This window comes from Podarcis bocagei (assembly GCF_964188305.1).
Source record: "Podarcis bocagei genome assembly, chromosome: 3".
Classification (NCBI taxonomy): Eukaryota; Metazoa; Chordata; class Lepidosauria; order Squamata; family Lacertidae; genus Podarcis; species Podarcis bocagei.
The window spans coordinates 11,901,704-11,928,824 of record NC_138127.1 but is presented as its reverse complement, the minus strand read 5'-3'; the positions used below and the strand labels follow the sequence as shown (position 1 = coordinate 11,928,824).

At 41.4% G+C, this 27,121-nt stretch overlaps 1 protein-coding gene and 1 long non-coding RNA gene across 11 annotated transcripts in view; one reads left to right on the top strand and one right to left on the bottom strand.

Annotated features, from left to right (window-relative positions):
* Positions 1–27,121, bottom strand: part of TRAPPC12 (trafficking protein particle complex subunit 12) — a 227,915-nt gene that overhangs the window by 18,752 nt on the left and 182,042 nt on the right. For all 10 annotated transcript variants that reach the window (XM_081189083.1, XM_081189079.1, XM_081189085.1 and 7 more), the window contains 4 exons: positions 20,440–20,553; positions 18,179–18,317; positions 7,187–7,299; positions 1,999–2,071 (listed from right to left, as the gene is read on the bottom strand). In XM_081189083.1, the coding sequence (XP_081045209.1) occupies positions 1,999–2,071; positions 7,187–7,299; positions 18,179–18,317; positions 20,440–20,553 (439 nt within the window). The remainder of the gene's footprint in view (positions 1–1,998; positions 2,072–7,186; positions 7,300–18,178; positions 18,318–20,439; positions 20,554–27,121) is intronic.
* LOC308584508 lies at positions 7,310–9,809 on the top strand. Its single transcript, XR_014006859.1, has 3 exons — positions 7,310–7,650; positions 8,675–8,826; positions 9,519–9,809. It is a non-coding gene; the product is annotated as an uncharacterized lncRNA (long non-coding RNA).

Genomic DNA, 27,121 nt, shown 5'->3' with positions numbered 1-27,121 from the left:
GGCAGCATTAGGCAGACAGGCAGCTGTAATGCTGCCGCACTCCACGCGCATAACAACCTCTCACAGATGCTCAAAAGCCCCCCTCCTCCCCGAAAGATTCTGCTGGCTGCCTCTCCTTCCCAGCCTCCGCCGAGCTCAGCTGAGCTCTGAAAAGCAGCTGCGCCAAAGGAGAGGGAGAGCAGGGAGACAGAAACCATCGTACTGGAGGGTGGGGAGCAGAGGGAAGGACCACAGGGCGCAACTAGGAGAGGAGCTGTAGCTGTCGGGGAAACAATACAAAATTATTTGGAGCCAGGTTGGTTAAACACAGCGAAGAAGAACCCCAATATTTAATGGTTCCCCCTCTCAAGTAGTTTTGAGGCTTTGCAGCTATGGGTTTCTTTGTGTGGATTAGAATGGGCTTTACTTAACTAGCCCTAGATTGCTCTGAAAACGAACACCCCATAGCCACCAACACTAGCAAGCTTTGCCTGGATGGCTACTTCCATTGCAGTCAGGACTCAAGATGCAAAAAACCCCCCACTGGTTTCCCTTATCTTGCAGTCATACCCTTAACCCCCTAATTCTAGATGGGTAGTGGCTAGCTATAATTATTTGATAAAAGAAAGGCAGCATTCAGAACCGCTCTCTCATTACATGTTATGTTCTACGAGTTGAAGCAAAGTCACTGGAAACAGGGCCATTTCTACACTGGGGTGTTGTAACATTGTTGAATATTTTTTATTTCCCACCCCACCCACACATTTCTCCCTAGCTCTGCCATTGTCAATGCAATGAGGACAGGGAGGGGTGTCCCTGTTAAAAGTTGTATGAGGGCATTAGTGTATTTTGGTCAAAGTAATACCAGAGAGAGAGAGCGGACAAATGTTTTATCGTGTTTTTAATAATCTATTGAGACCTTTGTATCAGTTTAATTCTTCGTCCAGTTCTTTATGATCCCAGTTCATTCTTGGGTACTGTACCCCAAGAAAGCGTCACACTTCCACCACGATGCTCGGGTTGTCTACCTCGTAATAAGTGCCTTGCCTCTGGCTGATTCAAGCCCACAAAAATTGGCTGGACCTTCAATTACTCGATGTAACAGGAGAAAGACTAGATTTATATGCAGGCAATTCAAGGGAGCGTGTCAAATTCAACCTAGCCTGCCTGGACCCAGGTGGCTTTCTGACGATATGGAACCAGTCAAGAGACCTAAAATAAACTTTGCTAAGGGCACAGCACAACAGAAATTCGTCAAGAATGTCAATTATCTTAAATGAAAAAAATGAAGTTTGGCTTTTAACCAGGCATCAGTGAACAGAAAGACTCCATCTGTTCATGGGTGGGACCAAGATCCAGCACAGCATCCATACGTGTGATCAATTATGTTGATCAAAAAAATATTTTATTCAAGTTGACACCCCTGCAAGGATCACAGGGTGGTCTACAATACAAAAACACAAAGCATAGTAACAAATAAAAACAATACAACCCCCCCCTTTCGCTCTTGGGGAAATATTGGGAAAGCAGAAGCCCTGCAAAAAAATTAAATGTGGCATTGTAGGGTGGAAAAGTCTTTACAAAACCCAACAACCTAACAGGCAACGGACAGTTTAGGGGCCAAGCCACGGGTTCAAACAAGAACCCCAAATGTCAGGTAGATCGCCTTATGGGGACAATGAGCTGAGTTTTAAGACTAAATGCTCCTTTGGTTTCTAAGCACCGCACTGCTATTATCATAAATCTGTCATTCTAGAATGGCAGCGATTTTCCTTTTTTTTTGAAACTGGAGAGAAGATTGTGATTTAATGCATCGCCACGATCAAAAGTAAAAAGCAAATCTGTGAAATGATTCCCAGCAATCAAAATACAGGGGTGCATCATTTTAAAGGCTGTACGAGCGGCAATGCCACTGTTTTAACAGCTACAGAGCAATCTTGTGAGAACTTCTGACAGTATTTGGGCAAGTGATAAAAATACACCGACTGTGGAAGAAAAGGCTTTAGGGGTTGTGCCTACCTTGCCTGTTCTCTTGGGTAATGTTAGTCATGCTTCCATCTTCCGCAAAGCCACATTCCAAGTTATCCAGTATCTGCAATGAATATTTTTTTAAGCAACTTTGTTGAGTTTGAACACCATTCCAGAGTGAAAGCAAATATTTGTAAACTGAAATCAGTCACAGTCACCATATTCAAAGATTCAAACAGGGCTCCCCACCCCATGGGAACAACTTTTGAAATCACCAATCTATTGGAAGTAATAGGAATCACCCTTCAAATCAATTAAGAAGAAAAAGAGAGAATGCTTTCATACTGCTGCTTGGCTGAAATGACATACACCCAAGAGTTAATATTCTGTGGACAAATGCCAGCTCCCTCGGCCTGAAAGAGAGATGAGCACCGCAACCCCATAGTCACCTTTGACTGGACTTAACCGCCCAGGGGTCCTTTACCCTTTACCTTATTCCGAACATAACTGGAGAAATACAGGTTAGGCAGGATATCAATTATTTCCTTCAGGGGAGGGTTATTAGCCTGTACTAAACGAAAGCAGTGCAACACAAACTGAAGTAAGCATATTCAGTGTTGTGAGCTGCTTTGAGGACTGTATAAATCCACTCAACAAATTTGTCATCCGTGGAGCCAGTCATTGCTCACCGGTGATGACAGCCCAGCGAGGGCTTCCCATTTGGGCTGCCTGCCAGTGACTGAGACTGTGCCTGCCACAAGACCTGGTTGGTGGGCTTCAATCAGACAGGCGGGTGACACCATTGTGTGGGCAGAGTGTTTGGTTCTAGACCAAGGAGATCAGGGTTCAAAGAGCTGGCCAGCAATGAAACCCTGTAACTGGTATGGGGCCAATCACAGCCTAACCCACCTCCTAAGACTGTTGGGAGGATAAACTGGGATCATGCCCGTGTACGCCAGCTTGGGACTACTTGGAGGAAGTGAGAGATATGTGGACATATGGAGATGAAGCCAGAGCTCACCGAGCCCAGTATTGCAGCAGAGTCGTCGGGCAGAGAGCTTTCTGAACACTTGAAGAGATGCCAGGGACTGAATCCAAGATATTCTGCATGCTAATGTACATGCTGGCCCCTTTCCTGCAATAGGTTGGATCTGACATTATCTTTCCGTTCACAAAAGGGACAGCAATTCAGTGGAGGCTCTCACTGGTGGAAACAGGGGTGGGGAAGCCACTCTTGCTGATTCCCCTGGAAGCCCCCTTCTACAGTTTGAGGTACTTCCAACCATCTGGAGCAGTTGTTGAGGAAGGCACAGGGGACTGGTGGGAGAAGGCAATCGAGAAGCATGCTGCAAGTGAAGGCCCCTTCATGGAAACTCTGGATCTGAGCCAATGCAATAAAATAAATAAAATACAGGCCGATTCCCAAAGAGGTGTTAAAAACAACCAGCACCACCTAACCCAAATGTTCTCTCTCTTTGGTAGTTTAAAGCTTCCAGCAGGGGCTTCATTCCTAGTTAAACAATTATCTATCCTGTATCACACACGTTTTCTTTCAGAACGATTTCTGTGATTAAAATGAAGTCTGGGCAAGCTAAAATAAAGATGGCTGTGATGATCTGGAAAATTATTTGGGCTGCTAGCTTTGAATGGTTTTGTGCCTGAAATTATAAATCAAACCTCCCATCTGCATGGAAGAAGATCTTCGGTTCCCTCCATGACGCCTCAAATACCATCACTCTTAAAATCATGATTTGTAGCATCCTTTGGCCTAAGAGAACTAAATGAGACTCATTCCAGAGCACTTGTACTTTAATTAGCTAGTCGTTTCTGCTGATCAGCAAATATAAGGGACTCCCTCTCCTGGGGACAGAGTGCACTGTTTCGGTGCTGATTTCGGCTCCTGCTGGCTGAGAGACGGAAGGCCCCAGCTGCAATTTGCATTTAAAGCCCCATCATCCCACTTTAATCAGTCATGGCTTCCCCCAAAGAATCATGGGAACTGTGGTTCATTAAAGGTGCTGAGAGAGGGATGAGCGTGTAGATTCCTTTGACTTCATTGTGGCTGAAATGTAGCTTGAAAGGAATGTGGCCTTTGGGTCTGAAACCGTTTCCTCACCCTTGTCGTGGAACTTCATCTCGTCACCTGTCTTGGACATGATTCTTCAGACATCTTCCCTGCAATCAGTTACAGGACAGGTATCTGCCCACAGCTTCCACAACAAAGGCAGGGGCAAAGTGTTGACTCAGTTTCTCCTCATCCTCCTCTGTCACTCCTTTGATGTGTGAGGGCCCAACCATCTCCTTACTCATTTCCTGATGTTCTTAGAAGACATTTTCACTGTGGGGTTTAGCAATATTGTCTTCCTCTTCTTTCACTTGCCTTTACCACCAGCTTACATTTGCCAGGAATTTATTTTCCTTTCTGCTCTTCCCATTTGGGCAAAGCTTCCATCTTCTGAAAGAAGACTTCTTTTTTTTTAATTTTAAGGTCACACATACATTATTACAAGTGTTAAAAAAGGTTCTCTGTGTTGCTTCATGAAAGTGTTCCTGGCATTTTGATGAAATATAGAACTGTGCCTTTGTTCCTAGGATGAATTTTAGATGGTGCATCTTTTCTGTTGAGTAAATATGTAGCCTATAGGCATTATCAGGCCAAAACACATGGGAAGATGAGAATTGAATATTCTACACTTCAGGAGACTCGGCCTTGCTTTTTTATATATTTGTAAGGCATTTTTAAAGCTCTTAGTTGTGTGTTTTTTTGTTTGGACCACTGGCCTGCCTAACATAAATCAATATACTTTTGTACTGGGGAGCCAGCGTAGTAGGGAATTGTCTTCAGGCAAACAAAAACTGCACTGTGGATGTTAATTTATTTCTCCCTCCACCCCCATTCATCTCTGCGAAAATGTTCGTTCGAAAATCTAGCTGGGACCACTTAAAGACTGACACTGGTGAAAGAAGGCATTCACCTTGAGACATATTGGGGGGGGGGTAGGATGTAAAAAGAAAAAGAAAAAAAAGAAACTGCAAGTTTGAGTTTGGTCCAGTAAGACCCCCAAACTCTCCAATGATGATTTTGGCACAAGATTTGCTGTTTGCAGAAGAGCAGTGTTTAGCCAGGCTTCCAGCTAGTTTTTAAATATGCTGGTGCAGACAGATTAGCTTTTCCATTTTCCTTGCCATGTTGAATGGAAGCAGTGAACTGAACCACTTGAAATTACACACTTGCTGGTTCTCATGGTGAGACTTGCCAGAGATGGGGAAGCTGTGGCCCTCCAGCAATTGATGGACTACAATTCCAATCACCCCCAATCATTAGCCATGCTGTCTGGTGCAGATGCGAGTTGTAGTTCAGTCGCATCAGGAAGGCCACAGGCTCCCCAACTGCAGCAAAGTCTTTCCCAACCCTCTTGCATGCATATGTGTGAATTTGAGCTGTGATGATTAGCCTATCCTGGTAAGGATAGCACCAGTATTCTGTGCTCTGGTAACCTCTAGAGGCAAACTAAGGCCTGGGGGTCGGATCCAGCCCAATCGCCTTCTAAATCCGGCCCGCAGATGGTCCGGGAATCAGCGTGTTTTTACATGAGTAGAATGTGTCCCTTTATTTACAATGCATCTCTGGGTTATTCGTGGGGCATAGGAATTTGTTTATTCCCCCCCCCCTGCGCAATATAGTCTGCCTGCCCCCCCAAGGTCTGAGGGACAGTTTGCTGTAGTGTGGTGTAGTGTGGTGTAGTGGTTAACAGCGGTAGACTCGTAATCTGGGGAACCGGGTTCGCGTCTCCACTCCTCCACATGCAGCTGCTGGGTGACCTTGGGCCAGTCACACTTCTTTGAAGTCTCTCAGCCTCACTCACCTCACAGAGTGTTTGTTGTGGGGGAGGAAGTGAAAGGAGAATGTTAGCCGCTTTGAGACTCCTTAAAGGGAAAGGTGGGATATCAAATCCAAACCCTTCTTCTTCTTCTTCTCTAGAGGTTAGACTACTGCCATATTTTACATGCGGGATTGCCTTTGAAATCAGCAAGAAGGCAACCAAAATCATCAGAAAATTGAGGTACCTTCCATAGGAGAAAAGGGACATTTTAATATTGAGGAAAAAGAGGACTAAGAGGGGACAAGGCAAAAGGTCTTACTCAGCGTAGTGCTACACAGGATAAGCACAGAACAAGGTCTGCTTGTGCAGTGAGACGTCCCCCACTCCGGCACCTGTGCCCCCTGGAACCTGTTCTGGGTCTTTTCCCAACCTTCCAGAGAAGATTTAGGGGATGCAGGGAGAGGAGAGGGGGGAAAGTCCCGTTGTGCAGGCAGACCTTGTTCTGTGCATGCTGCAACTTAGCTGCATCTTGTGCAAAGACTTGATATGGAAAAGTGTACAGAGAAAAGGTCCCTCCTTTTATCATCATACTAGAACTCAATGAATTTATTGGCAGCAGATTGAAGGAAGTCAAAATAAAATACTCTTCACACAATACAGCCGACTGATGGAATGGTGGTGGCCACCACCTTAGATGTCTTTAAAAGGGGTCAGACACATTCATGGAAGTTGGGCCTATCAGTGATTAAGTAGCCTCCATGTTCAGTGAAAGAACGGCCCTGAGCAAAAGCGGCTGGAGACCAACCAGAGGAGATGCCTATAGCCTTCATGGCCTGCTTAAGGATTTGATGGAGTCATCTGCTTGGCCTCTGTGAATGAGGCAAGACTTTTGGTCGGATCCAGCTGGATTGTTCTCATATCCAGGATCGGGTTTGTTTGGTTTGATGAAAACAAAAATTACCAGCATCTTATTAAATGAGAAGATTGATATGTTTTAAAGTAGGATACATTGCTAACATTTAACTCTGGATATTGCCACCCTACAAGGTTTGTTTGTTTATCTGTCACATTACTAGGCTGATGGTTTGTTTAAAGTGAAAACATAACTGAGTAGAAATGGTCTTTGAAATACAGAGTTAAGGTGTAACGGACACTCACATTTCTAACAGCAAAATCTTAAGATTTCGGAGCACAGAGCATGAGCCAGTCAAAATGAAGCGCTTTCAAATTCCACTGAGTCTGGAAAAGAGCAGCTTCTTTTAAGCCTACCCTGTCTGTCAAAGAATTATTGCATCATAACTGTGCAATGAATGACTGAAGCTTGATGGCTGCTCCAGACATTCTAAATACTCTGCCTACAGAAAGTGCAAGGCTACTGATGCCCAAGTATTGAAGAAAGATTGACTGCCCTTTACCTTTGTGCAGATTGTTTTCATACTGTGCAGTCTATCAAGCGATTCTTGAGGATTTCCGAGGTACTGCTGAAGTTCAGCATGCAAAATCCTCATGGAGAAAGGAACCATGGAACCTAGAATGGTAACAAAATGGATGGGTTGCAATTATTGTAGTTATCGGTACGGTCCACGTCTATCACAGGCATATGCTCTCTGCATTTACTCAAGATAAGGTTATGTCACTCTGGAGACATGATCTATACAGGCCTGAAACAAACCTTAGCATGGAACAGCAAGATGTAGATTTTGGGACACCTGCCCACCCCTCTCCCTGCACTCCGTCACCCTTCTTCATTGTTGCACTTAATGAATTGTTTGCCTAATATCTTTCCCTAAAATTTCAAGATGTAAGTTATCTGAGGAGGTGATGAGCAAATGAAACCAGACCAGTGTTGAGCTGCCGTCTCCGTTTTATCTGTGAAACCGTAAGTAGAATTTGAGTTCTATTTACTCACTGATTTTTGTGAGGGTCTGAATGCAAACCAAATAAGGTTTCCGAGTTCTACACGTCCGTATGTGGCTGCCAGCCATTGTGATTTTACTATTAATTGAAGAATCATTAGTCACTTTCGGTCTACAAGGGTCATTAGAAGTCATTTAAGACTTTTCCTTTAGGGAAACCAGATCTTGTTGTACTTGAAATATTCCTAACAGGTACTGCATCTCACTTTTTTTAAAGGTTTGAGCTTCTTTTTGGATGTCATAAAATCATTGAGTTGGAATGAACCATTTGAGTCATTTAGTCCAACCCCCTGCAATGAAGGTCTAACGATTCCTTTACACAATGTTTTAGGACCCAAATTTGCAAAACATGAAACTTTAGGGCTTAGAAAACAAATGAAAGTATTCTTTATACAATAACAATCCAATATATTTTTGCGAGGAGAATCCCTCTGTTAGGAACACACCAAATTGTCTAGTAGCCCAGGGTCTTTTCTGCTGACTTATGAGCTCTGCAATGCTTTCCTAACTACTTCAAAAAACTTTATTCCTCTATTTTGTGTCCCCATCATTTGTTCTTCTTGTCCTTCGTGGCTGTGGCTCTAAAGCCACAGTTTTAAGGTCTTATTACAGCACCCGGGCTGCTCACAATCCACTTCTTTTCAGACCTACTGAGTATAAAAGCTTCACTCCACAGACAGATGGATAGTCACTATGCCACAGAGAGAAAAATATGACTTCACTAGCCCTGAGAATGGTTATTAAGCAAAGTTAATGATCCTACATGCTGCTGCATGGAAGGCCAACTCATTAGCAGAGAGGTTAGTGTGCAATGGAAATCCATATCGCAATCAGAAAGATGTAGCACCAGAGCTAATCCCACAGCTTCATTTTAGAAGTGGCAAATAAAGTTGGCAGCCAACCAGCACTGAAGTCAATTTCTTACAAAATGGGAGTTACTACTTGGCTTACTTCAGATTCGGGGGGTGGAATCTTATTTTCCCACAGCATCTACACCATGAGTCCTGGACGGCACAGGAATGGGAGCGACATGCATGAGGAACAGGCCAAGCACCTGACTTCTGCTACTTCAGAGCCTGGGAGTTTGAATTTATTTATTTTTAAGAAGGTCAAGAGTGGAAGGTGCAATGTATTCAGAGGTAGGCTGGTTTCCCCCACTTTGGTCTTGGAAAAGATGGTTTTCCTTTATCTCATTCCTCAGTTACATCCCAACTAGGCAAAAATACCAGGACTTTTACTTTCATAGTAATATCTTAAAATACAGTTTTAAACCAGAGATACTGATAGCTTCCTTTATGATTTTGCTAAAGCATGCTGTCACTTGCACTGCAGGACAAAAGTTTTGTGAGCTTATGAAAATACAGTACTATTTAGTGACGAGGAAAGTCGGTTAATGCTGTGTCAAAATATCTGGATTTAGATGTATAACTTTTGCATCAGCAAATTTTACTTTAGAATGAGACAAATGCACACATAGAATCACAGAAATGTAGGGTTGGCAGGTACCCCCGGGGATCATCTAGTCCGAGGTTTCCCAAACTTGGGTCTCCAGATGTTGTTGGACTACAACTCCCATTATCCATACCCAGAAGGACCAGTGGCCAGGGATGATGGGAATTGTAGTCCAAAAAACTAGTCCCTTAGTTCCTCTATCTATCTATCTATCTATCTATCTATCTATCTATCTATCTATTTATTATGGTTATTTATATCCTACTTTCCAGGATACGCATCCTTCCAAGGTAATAAAATTGCAGCCACATAATTAAATCATAACAGTTCATTACCATTCTTTCCACAGGGTAGCAGATAGTAGGCAAAGTCCTTCTAGAACAGCCTCTGAGGTGGTCTTCACCTCAATGCAGCAGAGCGAGAGATGGGGAACAGGGCTACTCCATCAGCTCCAATGAGAGACCAGTTACATTTGAAAGTTTCTGCTTCTGGACTGGCCATTATTTAGGCTATGGTAGGCTATTGCTTAAAAATATACACCACCTATTTTGTACCAAATATTGACACCCAGCCCCAAAATAAAATAAAAAAGACTGCAAGACAAAGTTATCCATATATAAACTATATAATATTAAAATTTTAACCACAAATAATGGGTACTTATACTGTCCCTCTGTAGCCTGTTCATTTATTTATTTTGAATATTATTTTCAATTTTGCACTGACAGATTTCTAATATGATCTGATTTAAAAGCATAATGAAAGGATTAGGCTACTGCAAACTCGTTTTGTGGTTCTGGAATAATTTTTAAAAACTCAAGGAAAAAAACCAACTGTTTTCTGTCTTTTTGGGGCATATGGGGAAATACACACACACACACACACACACACACACACACACCACTAACATCCAAAAGCAGACTCCTTCAAAATAAAGAATAATCATCACCTCTGAATTGCTGCAGGAGAAAAACACAAAGACAGACCTTGGGAGCACAGGAGAGGTAAGGGCAAGTTAGGGAAAGTCTTTCGAGAAGGTAGATGGTTGTGAACCTTTCTCGTCAAAAATCTGCAAGGCAACCATGTTGGCCAGGAAAGTTTAGGGACGTTAAGAGCTCCAGAAGCTGCTCAGTCAAGTTTCACAAGAGCCACAGAGGCAGAAAGACCAAGTCCTAATAGGACACTTCTGAATAAAGACCCATCAGCTTTGCTTGGTCTATTCTCCCTACAACCGTTGTAAGACTTATCAGGCTGGAGGTAAGACTGTTTGTGCTGTTTGTAGTGTGAGTTATTGCTTGATTGCTGGCTGAGTGAATGTAGCTGGGGTGAAGTTGTGGCCCAAGACTTGCCTTACTTTAACAGCAGGCCCTGTCCTGAAATGAGCGGCCACAAAGGGGTTTGCCATTTTTTGGAGAGGGTTTGTGTGTGTCACATTGGGGTGATACAAGGGCAGGGGCACCCTGCGCTGTCAGCCAGGATACAGAAGTGCAGGCTGCCTGAGAGAGCTTTTCAATCAAAACCTTGGTCGAAACAGCAAGACTTAGGGTTTGTGGCACGATGACCCGGCCACGTTGAACTTTCTTCCAGCTTCAAATTAAAAAGCCAGGACAAAAAGAGGCTAATAAAGGAGAGCCCGTTCCCACAGAAAAGGGAAATCTAGTTGTTGTAATGAACAGACAAGGAAACAGGTAACATGAAAACCTGCCTAATTAATCGTAAACAGAGGCAGCCCTCAAATTCTCATGAGGACAGATTTAAAAGCAGGACAATGCCTCATAGTTTACCTGTGAGTTTCTGGCAGCGTGACAGACTCTGCGATAACCAGGATTATGAACTATGAAAGTGGGGGGAATCACACTGAGGAGTCTTATATAAACAAGGTGCATTGGTTAGTCACAGCATTCTAGAAGAATTATGCACACCTACAGGTTTCTCACAGTGGTAATAACCCCTTTTCAAAATAAATCTCCACAGTTCCAGAAGTCTCTGAGAAGTTTTAAGCAAGGGCTGGGTTGTTTCTGCACCATGCGAAACATGGAGGACATCTCTAAGACTGTTAAGCAGTTAACTGTGTCTGCAAGTCGGCATTTATTCTAATGGTCAAATGCATGGTGGCATAATGCTTCTGCATAATGTGTATCTACTGTAAAGCCAGTAAGTGAGGGATATGAACAGGCTTGAGAAGTATGTGCAGTTTAAGCATCCTGCTGCAACACAGTCCCTTTCAGACATTAAGAGATGTGCTTCTCGTAATGTCTGAAGCTACCCTTAAGAAGACAGCAAAATATCCATCATTCTTATGGACAGGTTGTGAAGAAATGGTAATCGTCTGAAGATCCTGTTTACAGAGTCCTTTTTCGCTCCCCTCCCCACCTTGTTCCTTTCACAGAGACCTGGGCCACCCAGATTTAGAAGGAAAGAAAACAGAGTCAACTTTGATGAATTTGTATCCCCAAGTGCCACACTTTGCTCCTCTCCACAGGAGTAAATAGTATAATTATTTGAGAGAATCTAAAGGGGTGAAACTTCAGACTCCACTATGGTGGAGGCTAAGCCAGTTTCCTGCCTTAGCCATTAAGAGATAAGCCTGCTCCTATCTAAATTATCACTATTCTAAGTATATCCTCATCATGCTAGAGAGTGATGGTACCTGGAAAACGACTGTACACATGATCCATTTAAAAATGATGATTACGGGCAGGATTCATCTAATAATTATTATTGCCCAATTCCCCCCTCCTCGTCCTACAAAACCAAACCCCCACTCATCAAAACATGGCAGCAAGTTAGTGCAATCCAATACTTTGTGCAGCAGAAATTAAGGTCTGGCATACATAAACATGTGCTCTAATCTAGGACAAGATTTTCATAAATGGGAATGGGTCAGATAAAGAAGTAGAAGGTAATTAAAAAAACAAATTGAGAATGAACTGAAAAAGGTATTTAAATATACCTTCCCGAAGAAACCAGAGGCCTTTCTCCTGGGCATGGTCGGCCAATTGGTGCTAAAGAAGGATAGAACTTTTTTTATGTACGCTACAACAGCAGCAAGAATACTTATTGCAATGTATTGGAAGACACAAGACCTACCCACTTTGGAAGAATGGCAGACGAAGCTGATTGACTGTATGGGACTGGCAGAAATGACTGGCAGAATCCGTGACCAGGGAGAAGAGTCGGCAGAAGAAGATTGGAAAAAATTTAAGGACTATCTACAAAAATATTGTAAAATTAAAGAATGTTGAATGATGTTGGATTGAACTTAAGGGGTTTCAAGCTGTAATTATGATAAAATGATTTTCTTTTTGTAAGTAAGAATTTAAAGCCACAATAATTTAAGAGGTTGCGATAAGGATTTGCTGTATAAACAATTTGAACTGGGTATACAAGAAGGGGAGGTATGAGGAGGTCGGGGAAACAAGTTACAAGAAAATAAGTTGTGAAATTTATGTGTTTTTAATATTTTTATGTTGGTTTTTTCTTTTTGTTTGTTAAAAATTGGAAACTTTAATAAATATCATTAAAAAAACAAAAACAAATTGAGGAGAATTCAGCTTTCTTCATGGCAAGTTATTTGGAGTTAAAAAAAGAACAGACACACATAAGGAAAACGACCAACCAAAACGTTACAGTAGTATGTATAGGATACTTTGCAGCTAAAATGCTATGGTTAGAAACCAAGACATGCAAACAACAAAATCAGATTTCCATGAGCACAAACAAAAAAGAATCCCTGTTCTTATTTTAGTACTCAACGTTCTATGTAAGAAACTAATGAATAGCCTGGGAAAATAAGGTAAGCAAAAGTGTTGACTTGGTCAGCGATCTGGGTGGAGACAACTGGGTGTTACCATGTGGGAGCATGATATGCATAGAGTTGTATTGGTTCTTTTTAAAAGGCTTTAGGCAAATCCTACGTCATGTGGGAACTAAAGATTCCAAGGCAAGGAGAAAGGTGACAGAAGTCAAACTGGGCTGCAGAGGTGAGGGTACAGCATTAAGCTGGTATTCAGGAAAGTAGGAACAAGGGAGACAAAGAGCAACAGAGGAAGAAGAGAAGATGTTGAGCAATGATTGCACAGGCAGGAAAAAGAAACAGAGAGAGAAATAATACTTGGGAGGCAGTATTTTCCTGGGCTGTAGCAATTATATAGCATCAGTACCAAGAACACAGAACTCACTGGGCAGTGCTAGGAATAGCTGCTGGGTTTACGAAACAGAAAAGTGTATGAAAAACATCAAGAAAGCAATGTAATTATAGGATGGAAAGAACTTTAGCCATAAGGATCTCCAGTGCAGAATTCTTCATCTTGAGAAGCATAACGCATTCTCCAGCAGGTGTGAAGGTACTACTATTAGTAAGGCTGCCACTAGAGGGGGAACAAAACACATCCTTCAAGTGGGCCCTGCCAGCTCGCATACTGAAAGCAAAGTATTTTCTGCTATTTCTCCCCCTCGTGTCATAATTACTTTACCGAAACACTGGAACACCTACAGTTGTTTCAACGTTTTAGAAGTATGTGATTTATATATATATATAAAAGAGACGCAAAACTGGAAAATATTTTTTTTCTTTTTTAAACCAAGCTCTTGAAGCAAAAGGAATACTTTTAAGTCCTTGTAAAAGATGGAAGAGGATGGAAAGACAGAGCCTTTTAAAGCCACGTGACAGCTGCCACATTCTAAAAGCTAGATTTTTTTTCTAACGCAGATGACCACGGCAGGGTAATCATAATTGCCACACCTATGCTGGAAATCCTTGGAGCGATGAAGGTGGTCCTCTTCGGACCCTGCCGATCGTATGCTGCGTCAGGAGCACGGCTGGTGCCTGTGACAACCTCAAAACGGTGGAGCTAGCCTGTGAGTTCCTTCTCTTGACAGAAGGAAAGAGGACTTCCTCTAGTTAAAACCACTACACCAACTCAATGATATCTAGCATTTCCAAAGAACAAGCAATCGTCAGAGAATTTAAGGCTTGAAAAGATCTGAAGGGCAGCAAAATCCTAAAGCTACACTTACTATTAAAATTAACCTTTGCTTTCTCGTCAAATTGCCTTCGCAGGGCAGGTAGCCTGACAGCAACCGCCTACTAGAACTAAAAAAAGAAAAAGAGCATTACAAGCAGAATGAACGAAAACCATACCTTGAAATAGTCACTAAAGCCAGGCAATGGGGGGGGGGGGGTCTTTAGGGCGAGCAGGACAGAATAGAAAATTTAAGTAAACAAGATCTAATTGCATCTCTGTAATGAAATAGATACATAGGCAATTGTCACGCAGGTTAATGTACAATCTCTGGTGCTTCTTCCTCCCCAAGGATGGGGAACATCACATGTGAATGGCAGGATGTGTTTGCCATAAAGAGAGGAGTATATGGATGCTGGGGTGTACACTGGGATGCGTTCATCGGCTGTTATGTTCTGCGTGGGGTGGGATGCGTACAAGAGCGGGAATCTGGCTCCTACAAGACTAAATACTAGATGAGGAATGTGAACAGGCACTAAGATTTTATACAGACAAGATCTGTATAGTAAAAGCTATGGTTTTCCCAGCAGTGATGTATGGAAGTGAGAGTTGGACCATAAAGAAGGCTGATCGCTGAAGAATTGATGCTTTTGAATTATGGTGCTGGAGGAGACTCTTGAGAGTCCCATGGACTGCAAGAAGGTGAAACCTCTCCATTCTGAAGGAAATCAGCCCTGAGTGCTCACTGGAAGGACAGATCCTGAAGCTGAGGCTCCAATACTTTGGCCGCCTCATGAGAATAGAAGACTCCCTGGATGTTGGGAAAGATGGAGGGCACAAGAAGAAGGGGACGACAGAGGATGAGATGGTTGGATAGTGTTCTCGAAGCTACCAGCATGAGTTTGACCAAACTGCAGGAGGCAGTGAAAGACAGAAGTGCCGGGCGTGCTCTGGTCCATGGGGTCACAAAGAGTCGGACACGACTAAACGACTAAACAACAACATGGACTGCATACTACATGGCATGTAAGGTAGGCTATGAAGAGCTGGCTGTATTTTAATTAACAAAAGTAGATGCCACAGAAAGAGCTGTGGGATTCTAGTTGGAGAAAGGGGATGAGGGAAAGTGAAAAAGACATGGTGTGTCAATAAAAGTTGGCAGTTTAAGTTGGAAAATTCAGACTCACACACAAATATGGACATAAAAGAGGCAGAATTTAGCCAGAAGGGAAAAGTTACTTTGGAGTAAAAAGAAAAGATTTAACAAGTCTAGCTGCATAGACGCCAAGGATAAAGTAGTACTAGAAATGTTAAGAGACATCCATGGAAATTCATAACATTTCCAGACTGAAATTCACATGCTGTTCGGAAATGAAATGCATTTCATTTCATTGAATGAATATTTTGAATTGATCCAAATTACACACATGAATTAAATGAAATGTATTTTATACCACTTTCATAACCATTATTTATTTGTATCTCGACACATTTGATTGCAAAGTGCATTTTAATTGCCTAATTCGTTTAACTATTGTGAATCAAAATGAGATAGATAAATCAAAGATTTTACAGTTATGCTTGTTACACCAAAAAATGAAAAATTAGCAACCATCAGCATATTATCATAGATGACGGTTACTGCACAGTAGATAAAATATATGTATGATTTATGTTTATTTTATCATTTAAATTAGCTGTTTAACGACACAGATTCATTTTCCATTTTCAATACAGTTTATTGCAAGGCAGACTGTTAGGTATGCCCTTTCTACCTCTTAGGCCATCAAGACAGCGTAGCCCTCAAATATGAAAAAAGGAAGGGTGACGGTCTTTTCCAAGTTTGATCTAATACACCTCTGCCATTTCCTATTATAGGAAGATCAGCTGGATCCCTGCGTTATCTGACTTTTTGATCTGATTATAGATATCAATTCCTTAAGAAGCTAGATAGGTAAGGGGTTATAAAGATATCTCATCTTCAGTATGCTTAGTCTTGGACCATTCTGCAATTCTAAAGTCTCATCTTTTACTCTTAGCAATTTTGTAGCCCAGTACAGACATAATGCTACGCCATAGTTAGTACTAAACATGTCACAGCCTGAGCAATGGTTGATTAAGATTCACAGACGTACAGAGGGCATGCATAAGAAGACATCAGCAAACCTTCATTCTAAATTTACAAGCAGAGAATAGGGAGCCGGGTGATATTAACAACATAGTTCGGACATGACACTTCACTATGGTTCAATTCCAAACATGATTTGCAAATTCGGTTCAAGTCATTCATTCACATCCTGGTTTGTAACCAAACCTTAGCCATGGTTTACATTTCCAATACAGTGCTGAACCAGGATTTAATAAAAACAAACCATGGATATGAGTTAGGTTCGCACAAGACATGCTTTTTACCTCAAAACCTGCTTTCAGTGTTGCTGATACCCTCCAAGGATCAGGCTAAAGTTCAATGTGTTCCTTAAAAGAATAATGCTCAGCTTTGGTGTTGGGGGATGGGGGTTGTGTGTGTGTGTGTGTGTGTGTGTGTGTTTGTGTGCAAGCCTGTCAGAGGTACCAACAGATCTGACCATGTTTGCAAAAAGAGAGAACTTCTGGAGCCACAAACTGAACACATCAATATTGCATGACCTCAACCTCTCTAGGTAGTACCAGCAACGCCTTGCTTCAGTGAATGAAGGTATTTTGAGCATTCCGTCCTCAAAGGCCTATAACAACCACCTCAGAAATAGCATAATTTTTGTCAGAGCAGATGAAGGCAGAAGCCGAAACATTTTGCTATAAGAATTTAAGATTTCTGTTTTGTTAATCACTGTGATAAGCTAAACATCTGGTTTGGGCGATTAACTGCATCCTACCGTGATCGTGAACAAACTTGTCTGAAGGGCTGTTCAATGCTTTCATTACTATTTATCATATGAATGGCAGATGTTTCATCTACTTTTTTAATAAAAAATGTGTTTATCTTTTTTAAATGTGTTTGAAGTCACTTGGAGACTTCTGGATAACAAGAGACTAACAAGTTTAATAAATAACAATATAATTTGGCCTCTGTTTAAATATATATATATATAGAGAGAGATAGTGTGTGTGTGTGTGTGTGTGTGTGTGTGTGTGTGTGTGTGTGTATATATATATATATTTGCTTTCGTAGATTTTCACGGGTACAGGAATGCAGGTTTTGGTGTCTTCGGGTGTCTTCCCGTGTAAGAGTTGGGGTGTCTAGGCGACGTTTCGACGAGGTCTCACTCGTCATCTTCAGGCTGGTGCTTTCGGCTTCTTGTTACTAGAACAGAGCAGGATCTCAGTGTTTGAGTTCCTATAAATACTGTTGAGGGGGTGTGGTGTATAGCCTCCAACGTTCTGGGCAGAGAGGGAGTTCCCAGGTTAGTGTGCCTTTTCTTCTTTTGTTCCTTAATTACTTGAGGGATATCTTGAGTGATTTCTTGAGTGATATTCTGAGTACCACTTAGGAGGGTCATTAGGTGTGGATTAGTTGCTAAAGCTTTCGTGTCTTGACCTCTTGAGCTTGTGAAGAGTTTTTTTGAGAAGATGGCTGTACTGCACTTAGTTGTGCTCTGGCTTGGCTTCGTGTATAGGGGCGAGCTGTGGTTTTGTGCCCTGTGCCAGCCAGATCTGTGTAGGGATTGTAGGCAACACAGACGTAAGTTCACTATATTTTGCTTTGAAGAAGGATATTTAGACTCCTTACTACCTGCCAGTTATGTAAAGTATAACCACTGTGGATCAACTGGAAGAGACTTTCCGTGAACCAGCATGGTCAAAAGACCTTCAAGAAGTTAGGCCACCATTGTGTTGTTTCTGTCTACAAAGTTGTCTTACTCCCTTTAAGGTTGAAAACTTGGGTTTCCTCTTCTAGACTAGACAAAATAGACAAAAATAGACAATATCCAGCAACATTAAAATCTTGAAACTCCCATTAATGTCAATGGAATATATTTAAGCATGTTCTTAATTCTCTGACTGAAGTCAATGTGATCTAAACACTCTAATGCCCAGCTTCCTTAGTATTAGAAGAACAGAATATAAACAGATTTACCTTTGCGTCCTGGGTATACATGGGGGTAGTACTCGTAATATAGGTCAGGCTGGTCTAGATTTCCAAATGGTTCAAATTCCATTTCAGCGTTTTGGAAGAGACCCAGTTTCATGAGGAGTGCAAGTCTTACAAACCAAAGCTTGAAAAAGGAAAAAAAAGAAAAGAAAAGGTGGGGGGGGGGAGAGACAGATCATTTGACAGCATTTACTGCAAAACCCAAACAAACTTACTTTACTATTAGTTTTTTATTATGATGCCTAAAAAGCAGCCTATGATACATTCACAGATATCCACATAACAGATGCCTTTGGCCAAAATCAGAAAGCTAAAATAGGTGGTTCTGTCTTCACTTAACTATCTTTATTTTCTGCTCATCTGCCAATGAAATAACAGCAACTAACATCATATAAAAGGTAAAGGTACCCCTGACCGTTAGGTCCAGTCGCTGACGACTCTGGGGTTGCAGTGTTCATCTCGTTCTATAGGCCGAGGAGCTGGCGTTTGTCCGCAGACAGCTTCTGGGTCATGTGGCCAGCATGACTAAGCCGCTTCTGGCAAACTAGAGCAGCGCACGGAAACATCGTTTACCTTCCCGCTGGAGAGGTACCTTTTTATCTACTTGCACTTTGACATGCTTTCGAACTGCTAGGTGGGCAGGAGCAGGGACCAAGCAACGGCAGCTCACCCTGTTGTGGGGATTCGAACCGCTGACCTTCTGATCGGCAAGCCCTAGGCTCTGTGGTTTAGACCACAGCGCCACCCATGTCCCTTGTAATGCTACACATTAACTAGGACCTATTTCTGCACCCACGTCCCGCAACATCATATAGTTGTACATATAATTTATGGCTGTTATTATTATTAATTGAATTTATTTGTCACTTTCTTATTAAAAGTAACTCCAAGTGACTAACACTAAAACCAACATTAAACTAAAACTAATTAAAAGCTAAAAATGCATTCATATTTAATTAAACGCAGGTCTAAGACATCCTACTTGAAGGAGACCACAGATAATTAAATGCCAAAGGATGGTATCGAAAGTCACCAAGAGAGTAAGGAGAATTAACAGGGACACACTCCCCCTGTCTCTCTCCTGACAAGGGACCAAGACAATTTCCATGACAAAAATGGCCCAGGCTGCAATGGATAGACCTAGGGCAAAACATGCCAATTTGAGGACGGGATTTGCTGCTCTCATCCAATCCTGATTCCTCCAAATTGGCTGCCATCACAAGTTGAAAAGAATAACTAATTATTTGCCACAATATTGCTAGGTATTATTATAAGAAATGTATATATTGTTTATGCCTCCAGCTATTCCCACTGACACACACCCATAAGAGATCTAGAAGACAGATTCATCAGTGGAGTTTTCAAGCATTCTGCTTACTAGCCGCAGCGCCACAAAACATCTTTATAACCTTGTATCAATAACACTTGAAACAGATACAGATAGGTAGCCGTGTTGGTCTGCATGCACACTTCTTCAGATACACTGAAACAGAAGTGTATCTGAAGAAGTGCGCATGCACACGAAAGCTTATAGCAAGAACTAACTTAGTTGGTCTTTAAGGTGCTACAGGAAGGAATTTTTTTACTTGAAACAGAGAAATTGCAATTGCTTTAAAATAAATATCCACACAAATTATTATTACAATGCTCATAAAAATCTTTGGAACACAACTCCCTCTAAAGTGAAAAAAATCTAGGCAAGTATGCTGCAGCTGCAGAAATTTTTTTAAATTATTTGTTCATAATATGCTTTTCGGGCTAGAACAAGGGCAAAGTATCTTCTTCCCCAACATGACAGTAAAGACAATGGCCTTCCGTTTGCATTACAAATCTCAGCTTTTGGTTTTAAATAGATCATGCTTGCAGGACTAATCCTGAAAATACAAAGGCAATGCATCTGGAAGGATCTTAAACAACCAGTGGTCAGAATCAGGGCACCTATAAGTTGGGAACAAGCAATTTCAACTAGTTATTGACTGATAGATAGGCTCTGTTCCTTAACACTGCAGTTGTGCGTACTCTGTTGATGCAAGTTACGTGCAAAGGCAAATGCATACATTAGCTGCAGGCCTCCAGTTTGTGTTACATTTCCATGAAGATTCTTGTAGTGGAACAAATTATCCACTCCTGCTTTAAAGTGCACATTCAGGAAGTGACAGCAAATAAAAATAGCACTGAAGGATGGCTCTCTTCACCCGTTTGTAAAACCGAACCCACAATTTTGCTTGACTGAAAGGCAAATGTACCTGCAGAGAGTCTGTTGTATGACTTGTGGGCAAGCCGTTTTTGCCATAGCCTTGACCGTGGGCAGTCAGAAGCCGTCCGCATAAGTCAACGGCTGCTCTCCAGTTTTTGCTGCTCTGGGTGGGGGTGGAAAAAAAGAAGAATAGGCTAAGTAACAAATAAATTCAGCTGCTAAAAAGTTGGAGCTGCTTATTTTGCTTGAAGCAGCTCCAGCTAACCATTAGTAATAATGACAAGGTCAGTAAAGTTAGCCAGTAGGAAGTGGGATGTCATTTGTCAAAACTGCTTGTATAATTAGGCAAAAAGCGAAGCCAGGCATGACTCACAATTTACAATTAGAAGATTGCTAGTGTAAAAGGATACACAATTTATTATGACAGGCCAGATACTGTTCCATTCAGAAGCAGTGGTCAGGCTCCATCTGAAATGTGCAACGTTCCTCCCCACCTTCCTAAGTTTCATACCTATTCTCTCCAGATAACACTGCTATTTTATTCTCTTTCTAGGATCCAATTACGTTCCTATTAGCTTTGAATCGATGGCTTCATGAAGGTCATCAATATGATTCCCTTGAAAAATACAGCTTGGTCAAAATGAAATATTTTAGTGAATATCAACAGCTGAGATTTGAAACGTCTTGTCGTTCACCCAGATATAGCACCAAATGAAATACAGTGGTACCTCGGATACATACGCTTCAGGTTACACACTCTGCTAACCCAGAAATAGTGCTTCAGGTTAAGAACTTTGCTACAGGATGAGAACAGAAATCACACACCGGTGGCATGGCGGCAGTGGGAGGCCCCATTAGCTAAAGTGGTGCTTCAGGTTAAGAACAGTTTCAGGTTAAGAATGGACCTCCGGAATGAATTAAATACTTAACCTGAGGTACCACTGTATGGGGGAATTTTCAGAACAAAACAGAGTGAGAACCCAAAAAATCATGCAAGTGTACTTCTTTCTATGGGCGTTTGCTAGATATTTGTCCGCAGCCCATACATTTTTTATTTAAAAGTGTTTAGTCCTCAAGAAACAGACAGGTTTTTCAGAAGCCACAGCTATGTGTACCCCAGGCTCACAAATGTGTCAAGCCTCAGAGGAATTCCCTCGGGGGAAAACAACTTATGCCTGTTCAGTTCAAAAGCTAAGATAAAGAATGGCTGTTGCTTCTTGTCAGAGCTAAGAAAAGAGAGAGAATTGTTCGTGTGTGTCCAATACAGCCAGTAAAGAGTGGAATCAAGGACAGTAACTGGGTCGAACTCCTACGGCACCACTGAGTAATTCCCTGAAAGTGGCAGTAGTCAGTGACATAAATCAAAAGGAACATCATGAACAGGAGATTCTCTTTGCCAAACTATTTTCTCCTTGAGTGTAGAAAAGGATACTAAACAGAAGTCCCTCCATCAAGTGTTACCTCTCCAGTCCACTCTAAGCCTATTCTTTACAAATATCCCTGTGGCACAATCCATTCGGAGGGGAAGCAGAAGACTCATGTCACTTATTTACTGATTCATGAAGATGGGAAGATATATCTGTGGTCAAAGAGGACAACTGCTCTTCTGTTGTGTGTTGCGTCCCACTTAAAATCTGACCTAAAATCTGGGGTCTACACGATAGATGATAATGATGATGATTATCCAAAATGTGTATTTATTTATTTAAAAGATGTGTGGGTCGCTTTTTAGGACAAGGTTCTCTCCAAGCAGCTTACAAACATATAACAATGAAAATCAGATCTCCTATAATTAATATGTCATACCCATTAAAATCAATGTACATGACTCATTCAAGACCCATTAATTTCAATAGGTTTTCTCCAAATATACATCCATCCATGCCTCATTTGATTTGTATGCTGCCTTTCTGTGGTTAAAACCATGTTCAAATACATAATTGCAAACGTAAGGAAAGTAAGGTAAAGGTAAAGGGACCCCTGACCATTAGGTCCAGTTGTGACCGACTCTGGGGTTGCGGCGCTCATCTCGCTTTATTGGCCGAGGGAGCCGGCGTACAGCTTCCGGGTCATGTGGCCAGCATGACTGGCAAACCAGAGCAGCGCACGGAAACGCCGTTTACCTTCCCACCAGAGTGGTACCTATTTATCTACTTGCACTTTGAGGTGCTTTCGAACTGCTAGGTTGACAGGAACAGGGACTGAGCAATGAGAGCTCACCCCATCATGGGAATTTGAACCGCCGACCTTCTGATCGGCAAGTCCTAGGCTCTGTGGTTTAACCAATTTCCACATAAATCTTCCACACTAAGATCTAAAATAAATAATAACAGCAAAAAAACACCCCACCCTAAACAAAACTTCCTAAACAATATACCAGCCCAAGAGTCTGTTCAGCAGCCTTAGCTTTTGTAGCTGGACTCAGTCAGGTACCTCCTCTCTCAGGCCAGGGAACACTATTCCAATGGAGACTACTCATGCAAATTGGGAGTCAGCCTCAGGAAACCACAAACACTCCCTTCACTTGGCTGGCTTCAGAAATCCAAACCATAGATCACGGCTATTACTGGGCTCACCGTATGAACTGTGACACACTGTTATCTATAAAGCAAACCAATAATTTATTTTCATATGTGCTGCAAGGAAGAGGAGTGGGTGAGAAGAGCAAGAACAATCCCTTAAATGATTAAGAACATTCCTTAAATTTTGAACTACAGAAGTGAAGTACTTAGTGATGCTAAGTATTTTATTTCAGATGCTGCCATACATGAATAATTCTGAGGAAGCTTTTAAGGGGCCAAAAGTCAACACTACACTACACCGATTACTGCTTCTTCTACAATAGATGTAGAATCCAGTATTATTATTATTTCGGTGGTGGCGCCCGCCCTGTGGAATGCCCTCCCATCGGATGTCAAGGTGATGGACAACTACCTGACATTCAGAAAACATCTTAAGGCGGCCCTATTCAGGGAAGCTTTTAATGTATGATATTTTAGTGTTTTTTGGTTTCTGTGGAAGCCGCCCAGAGTGGCTGGGGAGGCCCAGCCAGATGGGCGGGGTACAAATAATAAATTATTATTATTATTATTATTATTATTATTACTATTTTTTTAAAAAAAGAGAGAGAATATGTGAAGATAGCTATGTTTCATGTAACCGTGATATTTTAAAAATGTACACCTAGTAACTGTATCACAATCAGATCTATTCATCACATAATTCCTTTTGGATTGCTCTTTGTGGGTAAAGTCCAATTTCTGCTGAGTTTGCTGGCTTACTATGGTGGAAGAAGAATACCATGCTATTCATTTGTTAAGAATATAGTGTCATGACATTTATTAAAGGTTATTGGGCTACTAGTGCATTGGCTGCCTAATGAACTTTCGAGAGAAGGTGAAAGATGCTAATGGAAAAGCAATTGGGAAAAGAGGTTCAACATGTTCAAACTTGGGAAGACAAAATATAATCCCAAATTATCTGGCTACAATAGCAAGTTCGGAATGCTTGATTAACACGAAGTATATGGTATCTTCAACTAGTTAACAAGTGTGTGGGTAAGGGGAACAGATCTTGATTTAGACATTGTGCCAGGAGGCACTAACACCAGTGTGCTGTGATTTTGGTTGCTAGAGAGTATTAGCAAGATAATGGCCTAGGTCCAAAAAAACTGAGCAACTAGTTCTGCGTAGGGGTAGCTTTGGATGTAGACTTGAACAAGCAAGGAACTCATTTTTTTAAAAAAGGTGTTAATTGTGCTATGGTTCCCATTTATCTCCAGCATGGAAACCTTCCAAACCTCTGATGACATTCTAATCAAAGGCAAATACACATTTTTCCCCTCACACAATGATTTGGCTATCTAAATTACACATCCAAACTCTTCCAGTAGCTTAGGAGCTTCTCCTTAGGCTGTTTTACTCTAACTGATCCACAAGCTTGCTTGTAAAATATACTGAGGATTGCAGTTTAGTAGGTTTCTCTTTTCCTGAATTAATCCTCTTGCTGTATTATTAGCAGTGTTCTTTCTTTTTGCTGCCTGAATATTTAAACTTCATTTCACAGTACCGAAGCTGAGAGAATAGCCGTTTGCCTAAGACTAGCTAAGGATTCCATGGCTAATGTGAAATGGGAACCAGGGTCTTCTTGGTTCACAGCTCTTAGCCACTATAGTACACAAAGAGACATACTACCCCATCTTTGTATTAGTTGCTCAGGTACAGACACAGAGCATCCTGCATTTTAATGGGATCATAGCCAGAGGACACAGAACAGCAGGAATGGACACCATCTGTTCTTTGATGTATGACAGATGTACATATGCAATGAAGGTCACACAGTTCAGGTGATACAGCAGAATAATGGACCAACCATAATAAATAAATGGATGTCTGATTTCCAATATAAATTCATTTTTTTTTTTATTACTGTTATTAAATTTCTGATGACCATCTGTTTACTTCTCTGGAAAGGACTACTGAAGATTCCTCATCTAACCCCTAAGAGAAATCAGGATTAAGAAACTTAACTTTCTGGCATTATTTTTTTTTACATTAGACGCAAGACTACTGAGAGTCCTATTCACTGGGCTATAGACAACCACAGGCTGCTCAATAGCCCTAGGACAAAAACTTAAGGCATTGTTCAGGTTGAAGAAACACTTGTCTATAAATCCTGCTTTAGGAAGAGTTAATTGATGCTTTTGAATTATGGTGCTGGAGGAGACTCTTGAGAGTCCCAGAGACTGCAAGAAGATCAAACGTATCCATTCTGAAGGAAATCAGCCCTGAGTGCTCACTGGAAGGACAGGTCCTGAAGCTGAGGCTCCAATACTTTGGCCACCTCATGAGAAGAGAAGACTCCCTGGAAAAGACCCTGATGTTGGGAAAGATGGAGGGCACAAGAAGGGGATGACAAAGGACAAGATGGTTGGACAGTGTTCTCGAAGCTACCAGCATGAACCTGACCAAACTGCGGGAGGCAGTGGAAGACAGGAGTGCCTGGCGTGCTCTGGTCCATAGGGTCACGAAGAGTCGGACATGACTAAACAACAACAATATAGCAGATCCTTAAACCCACTGATTCCATGCGTAAAGGAAAAAGCAACCTAGCAGTTTCAAAATTTCTATCTTCAGAGAAGCATTTCCATGTTGACTGTCTCCCACTATACACATAGGTTTTAGGGTGTACACCCAAACTTCTGCAGCTGCGTGTTGCAGTGATAGATGCAAATGAATGGGCATGTGGGGTTGTTGCTTTTAAAGAACATTTGCCAGCCATGACTGATTTTCCTATTGGGGAACCCTAAATAATATTCTTGAGAAACCCCAGACCTCTCAAAGAGTACAGTATGAAAGTTACGGGCGTAACTCATCTCAGTTTTTTTCTAAATCAACTGAAGAACTATTAGTTGTAGCCATAACTCCTTGACCAGTTTTTTTGTTTAAAAATACAATTTAAACTGGGAGGTTTGAAGTAAAACTTCTCCGGTATAAAACAGTAAATATGTACAAGAACTACAGCATATTATATTTGACAACATATGAAAATTCAACATTAAATCAGAAGCACAACTAACAGAATGTATATGATTTTTTCCAAACGGAGTCTCAAAAGGGAGTCATTAACTCTACATGCGACACCATTAAAATGATTAAAATGTCCTCCTCCATTTGCTATGACATTCTTCTCGATTGTAAATTACTCTGGTAGAACACTCTGACATTACTTAGAGAAACTCACGTCAGTAACCCCTTCTTAGGCTAAAGTTTGTTTGAAGTTATTACGAGCATAAAGCTCATTAATGTGCCATTGAAATATTGCAATTAAAAAATTTAAGTCCATTTCTTACATGCTTTCTATACTGAAAACTATCAGTTGCCTGCTGCTACTGTCCCACTTTAATTACAAAAATGCTGCAAGAGCCATTCATTTATGGAATAAATTAAAATGCAAAGTCTTGAAACATTGGTGCCTAGATCTTTTAGATTTTGTGTGCCAAATTAAGGCTTTCAAAAATGTTTGCTACTTTAAGGCAACAATTTTGCACAGATGGGTTATTATTTATTTCAAATGCAACTGAATGATGTGCACACATTATATAAGCTCAAAGTGCAACACACGAACGATACAGCTTCTTGAGACAAAGGCAATGTCATTTCAAAATCACTGGCAACCAGCAAGTGTTACAAGTACAACAATAATAATAATAATAATAATAATAATAATAATAATAATAATAATAATAATAAATCAGTCCTCTTTCCACCTCTGAGTTTAAGACAGAAAATTGAATTTCCGGGCAGCAGATGGTCCCAGGTTTAGTTCTTGGCATCTACAGTTTAAAAGAATACAGTAGAAGGTGATGTGAAAGACCACAGACAGAGACCCTAGAAAGCTGATGCCAGTTGAAGCAGACAATACTGTGCTAGACAAGTAGTCTTCCAGTGCTCCTGCTAAACCCATCGCCCCACATACATTATTGGCATCACATGCTCCTCCCTATTGGTGCACGCTTGTGGAAAAGGAGAACTGAATGGTATAGGCTGATCTATAGGTGATGAAACCTTTGGCTCTCAGGCTCTTGAATGTAAATGCAGAAGCCACGAGGATGCTGTGGAAGCGCAACTGTTTTGTCTTGCCTCGGTTCATCTTCCAACCACCCTCAGTCACAGGCTGGAACCCAGGAAGCCCCAGATTAAGATCATGTAGTGATTGATGGCAGTGTAGTC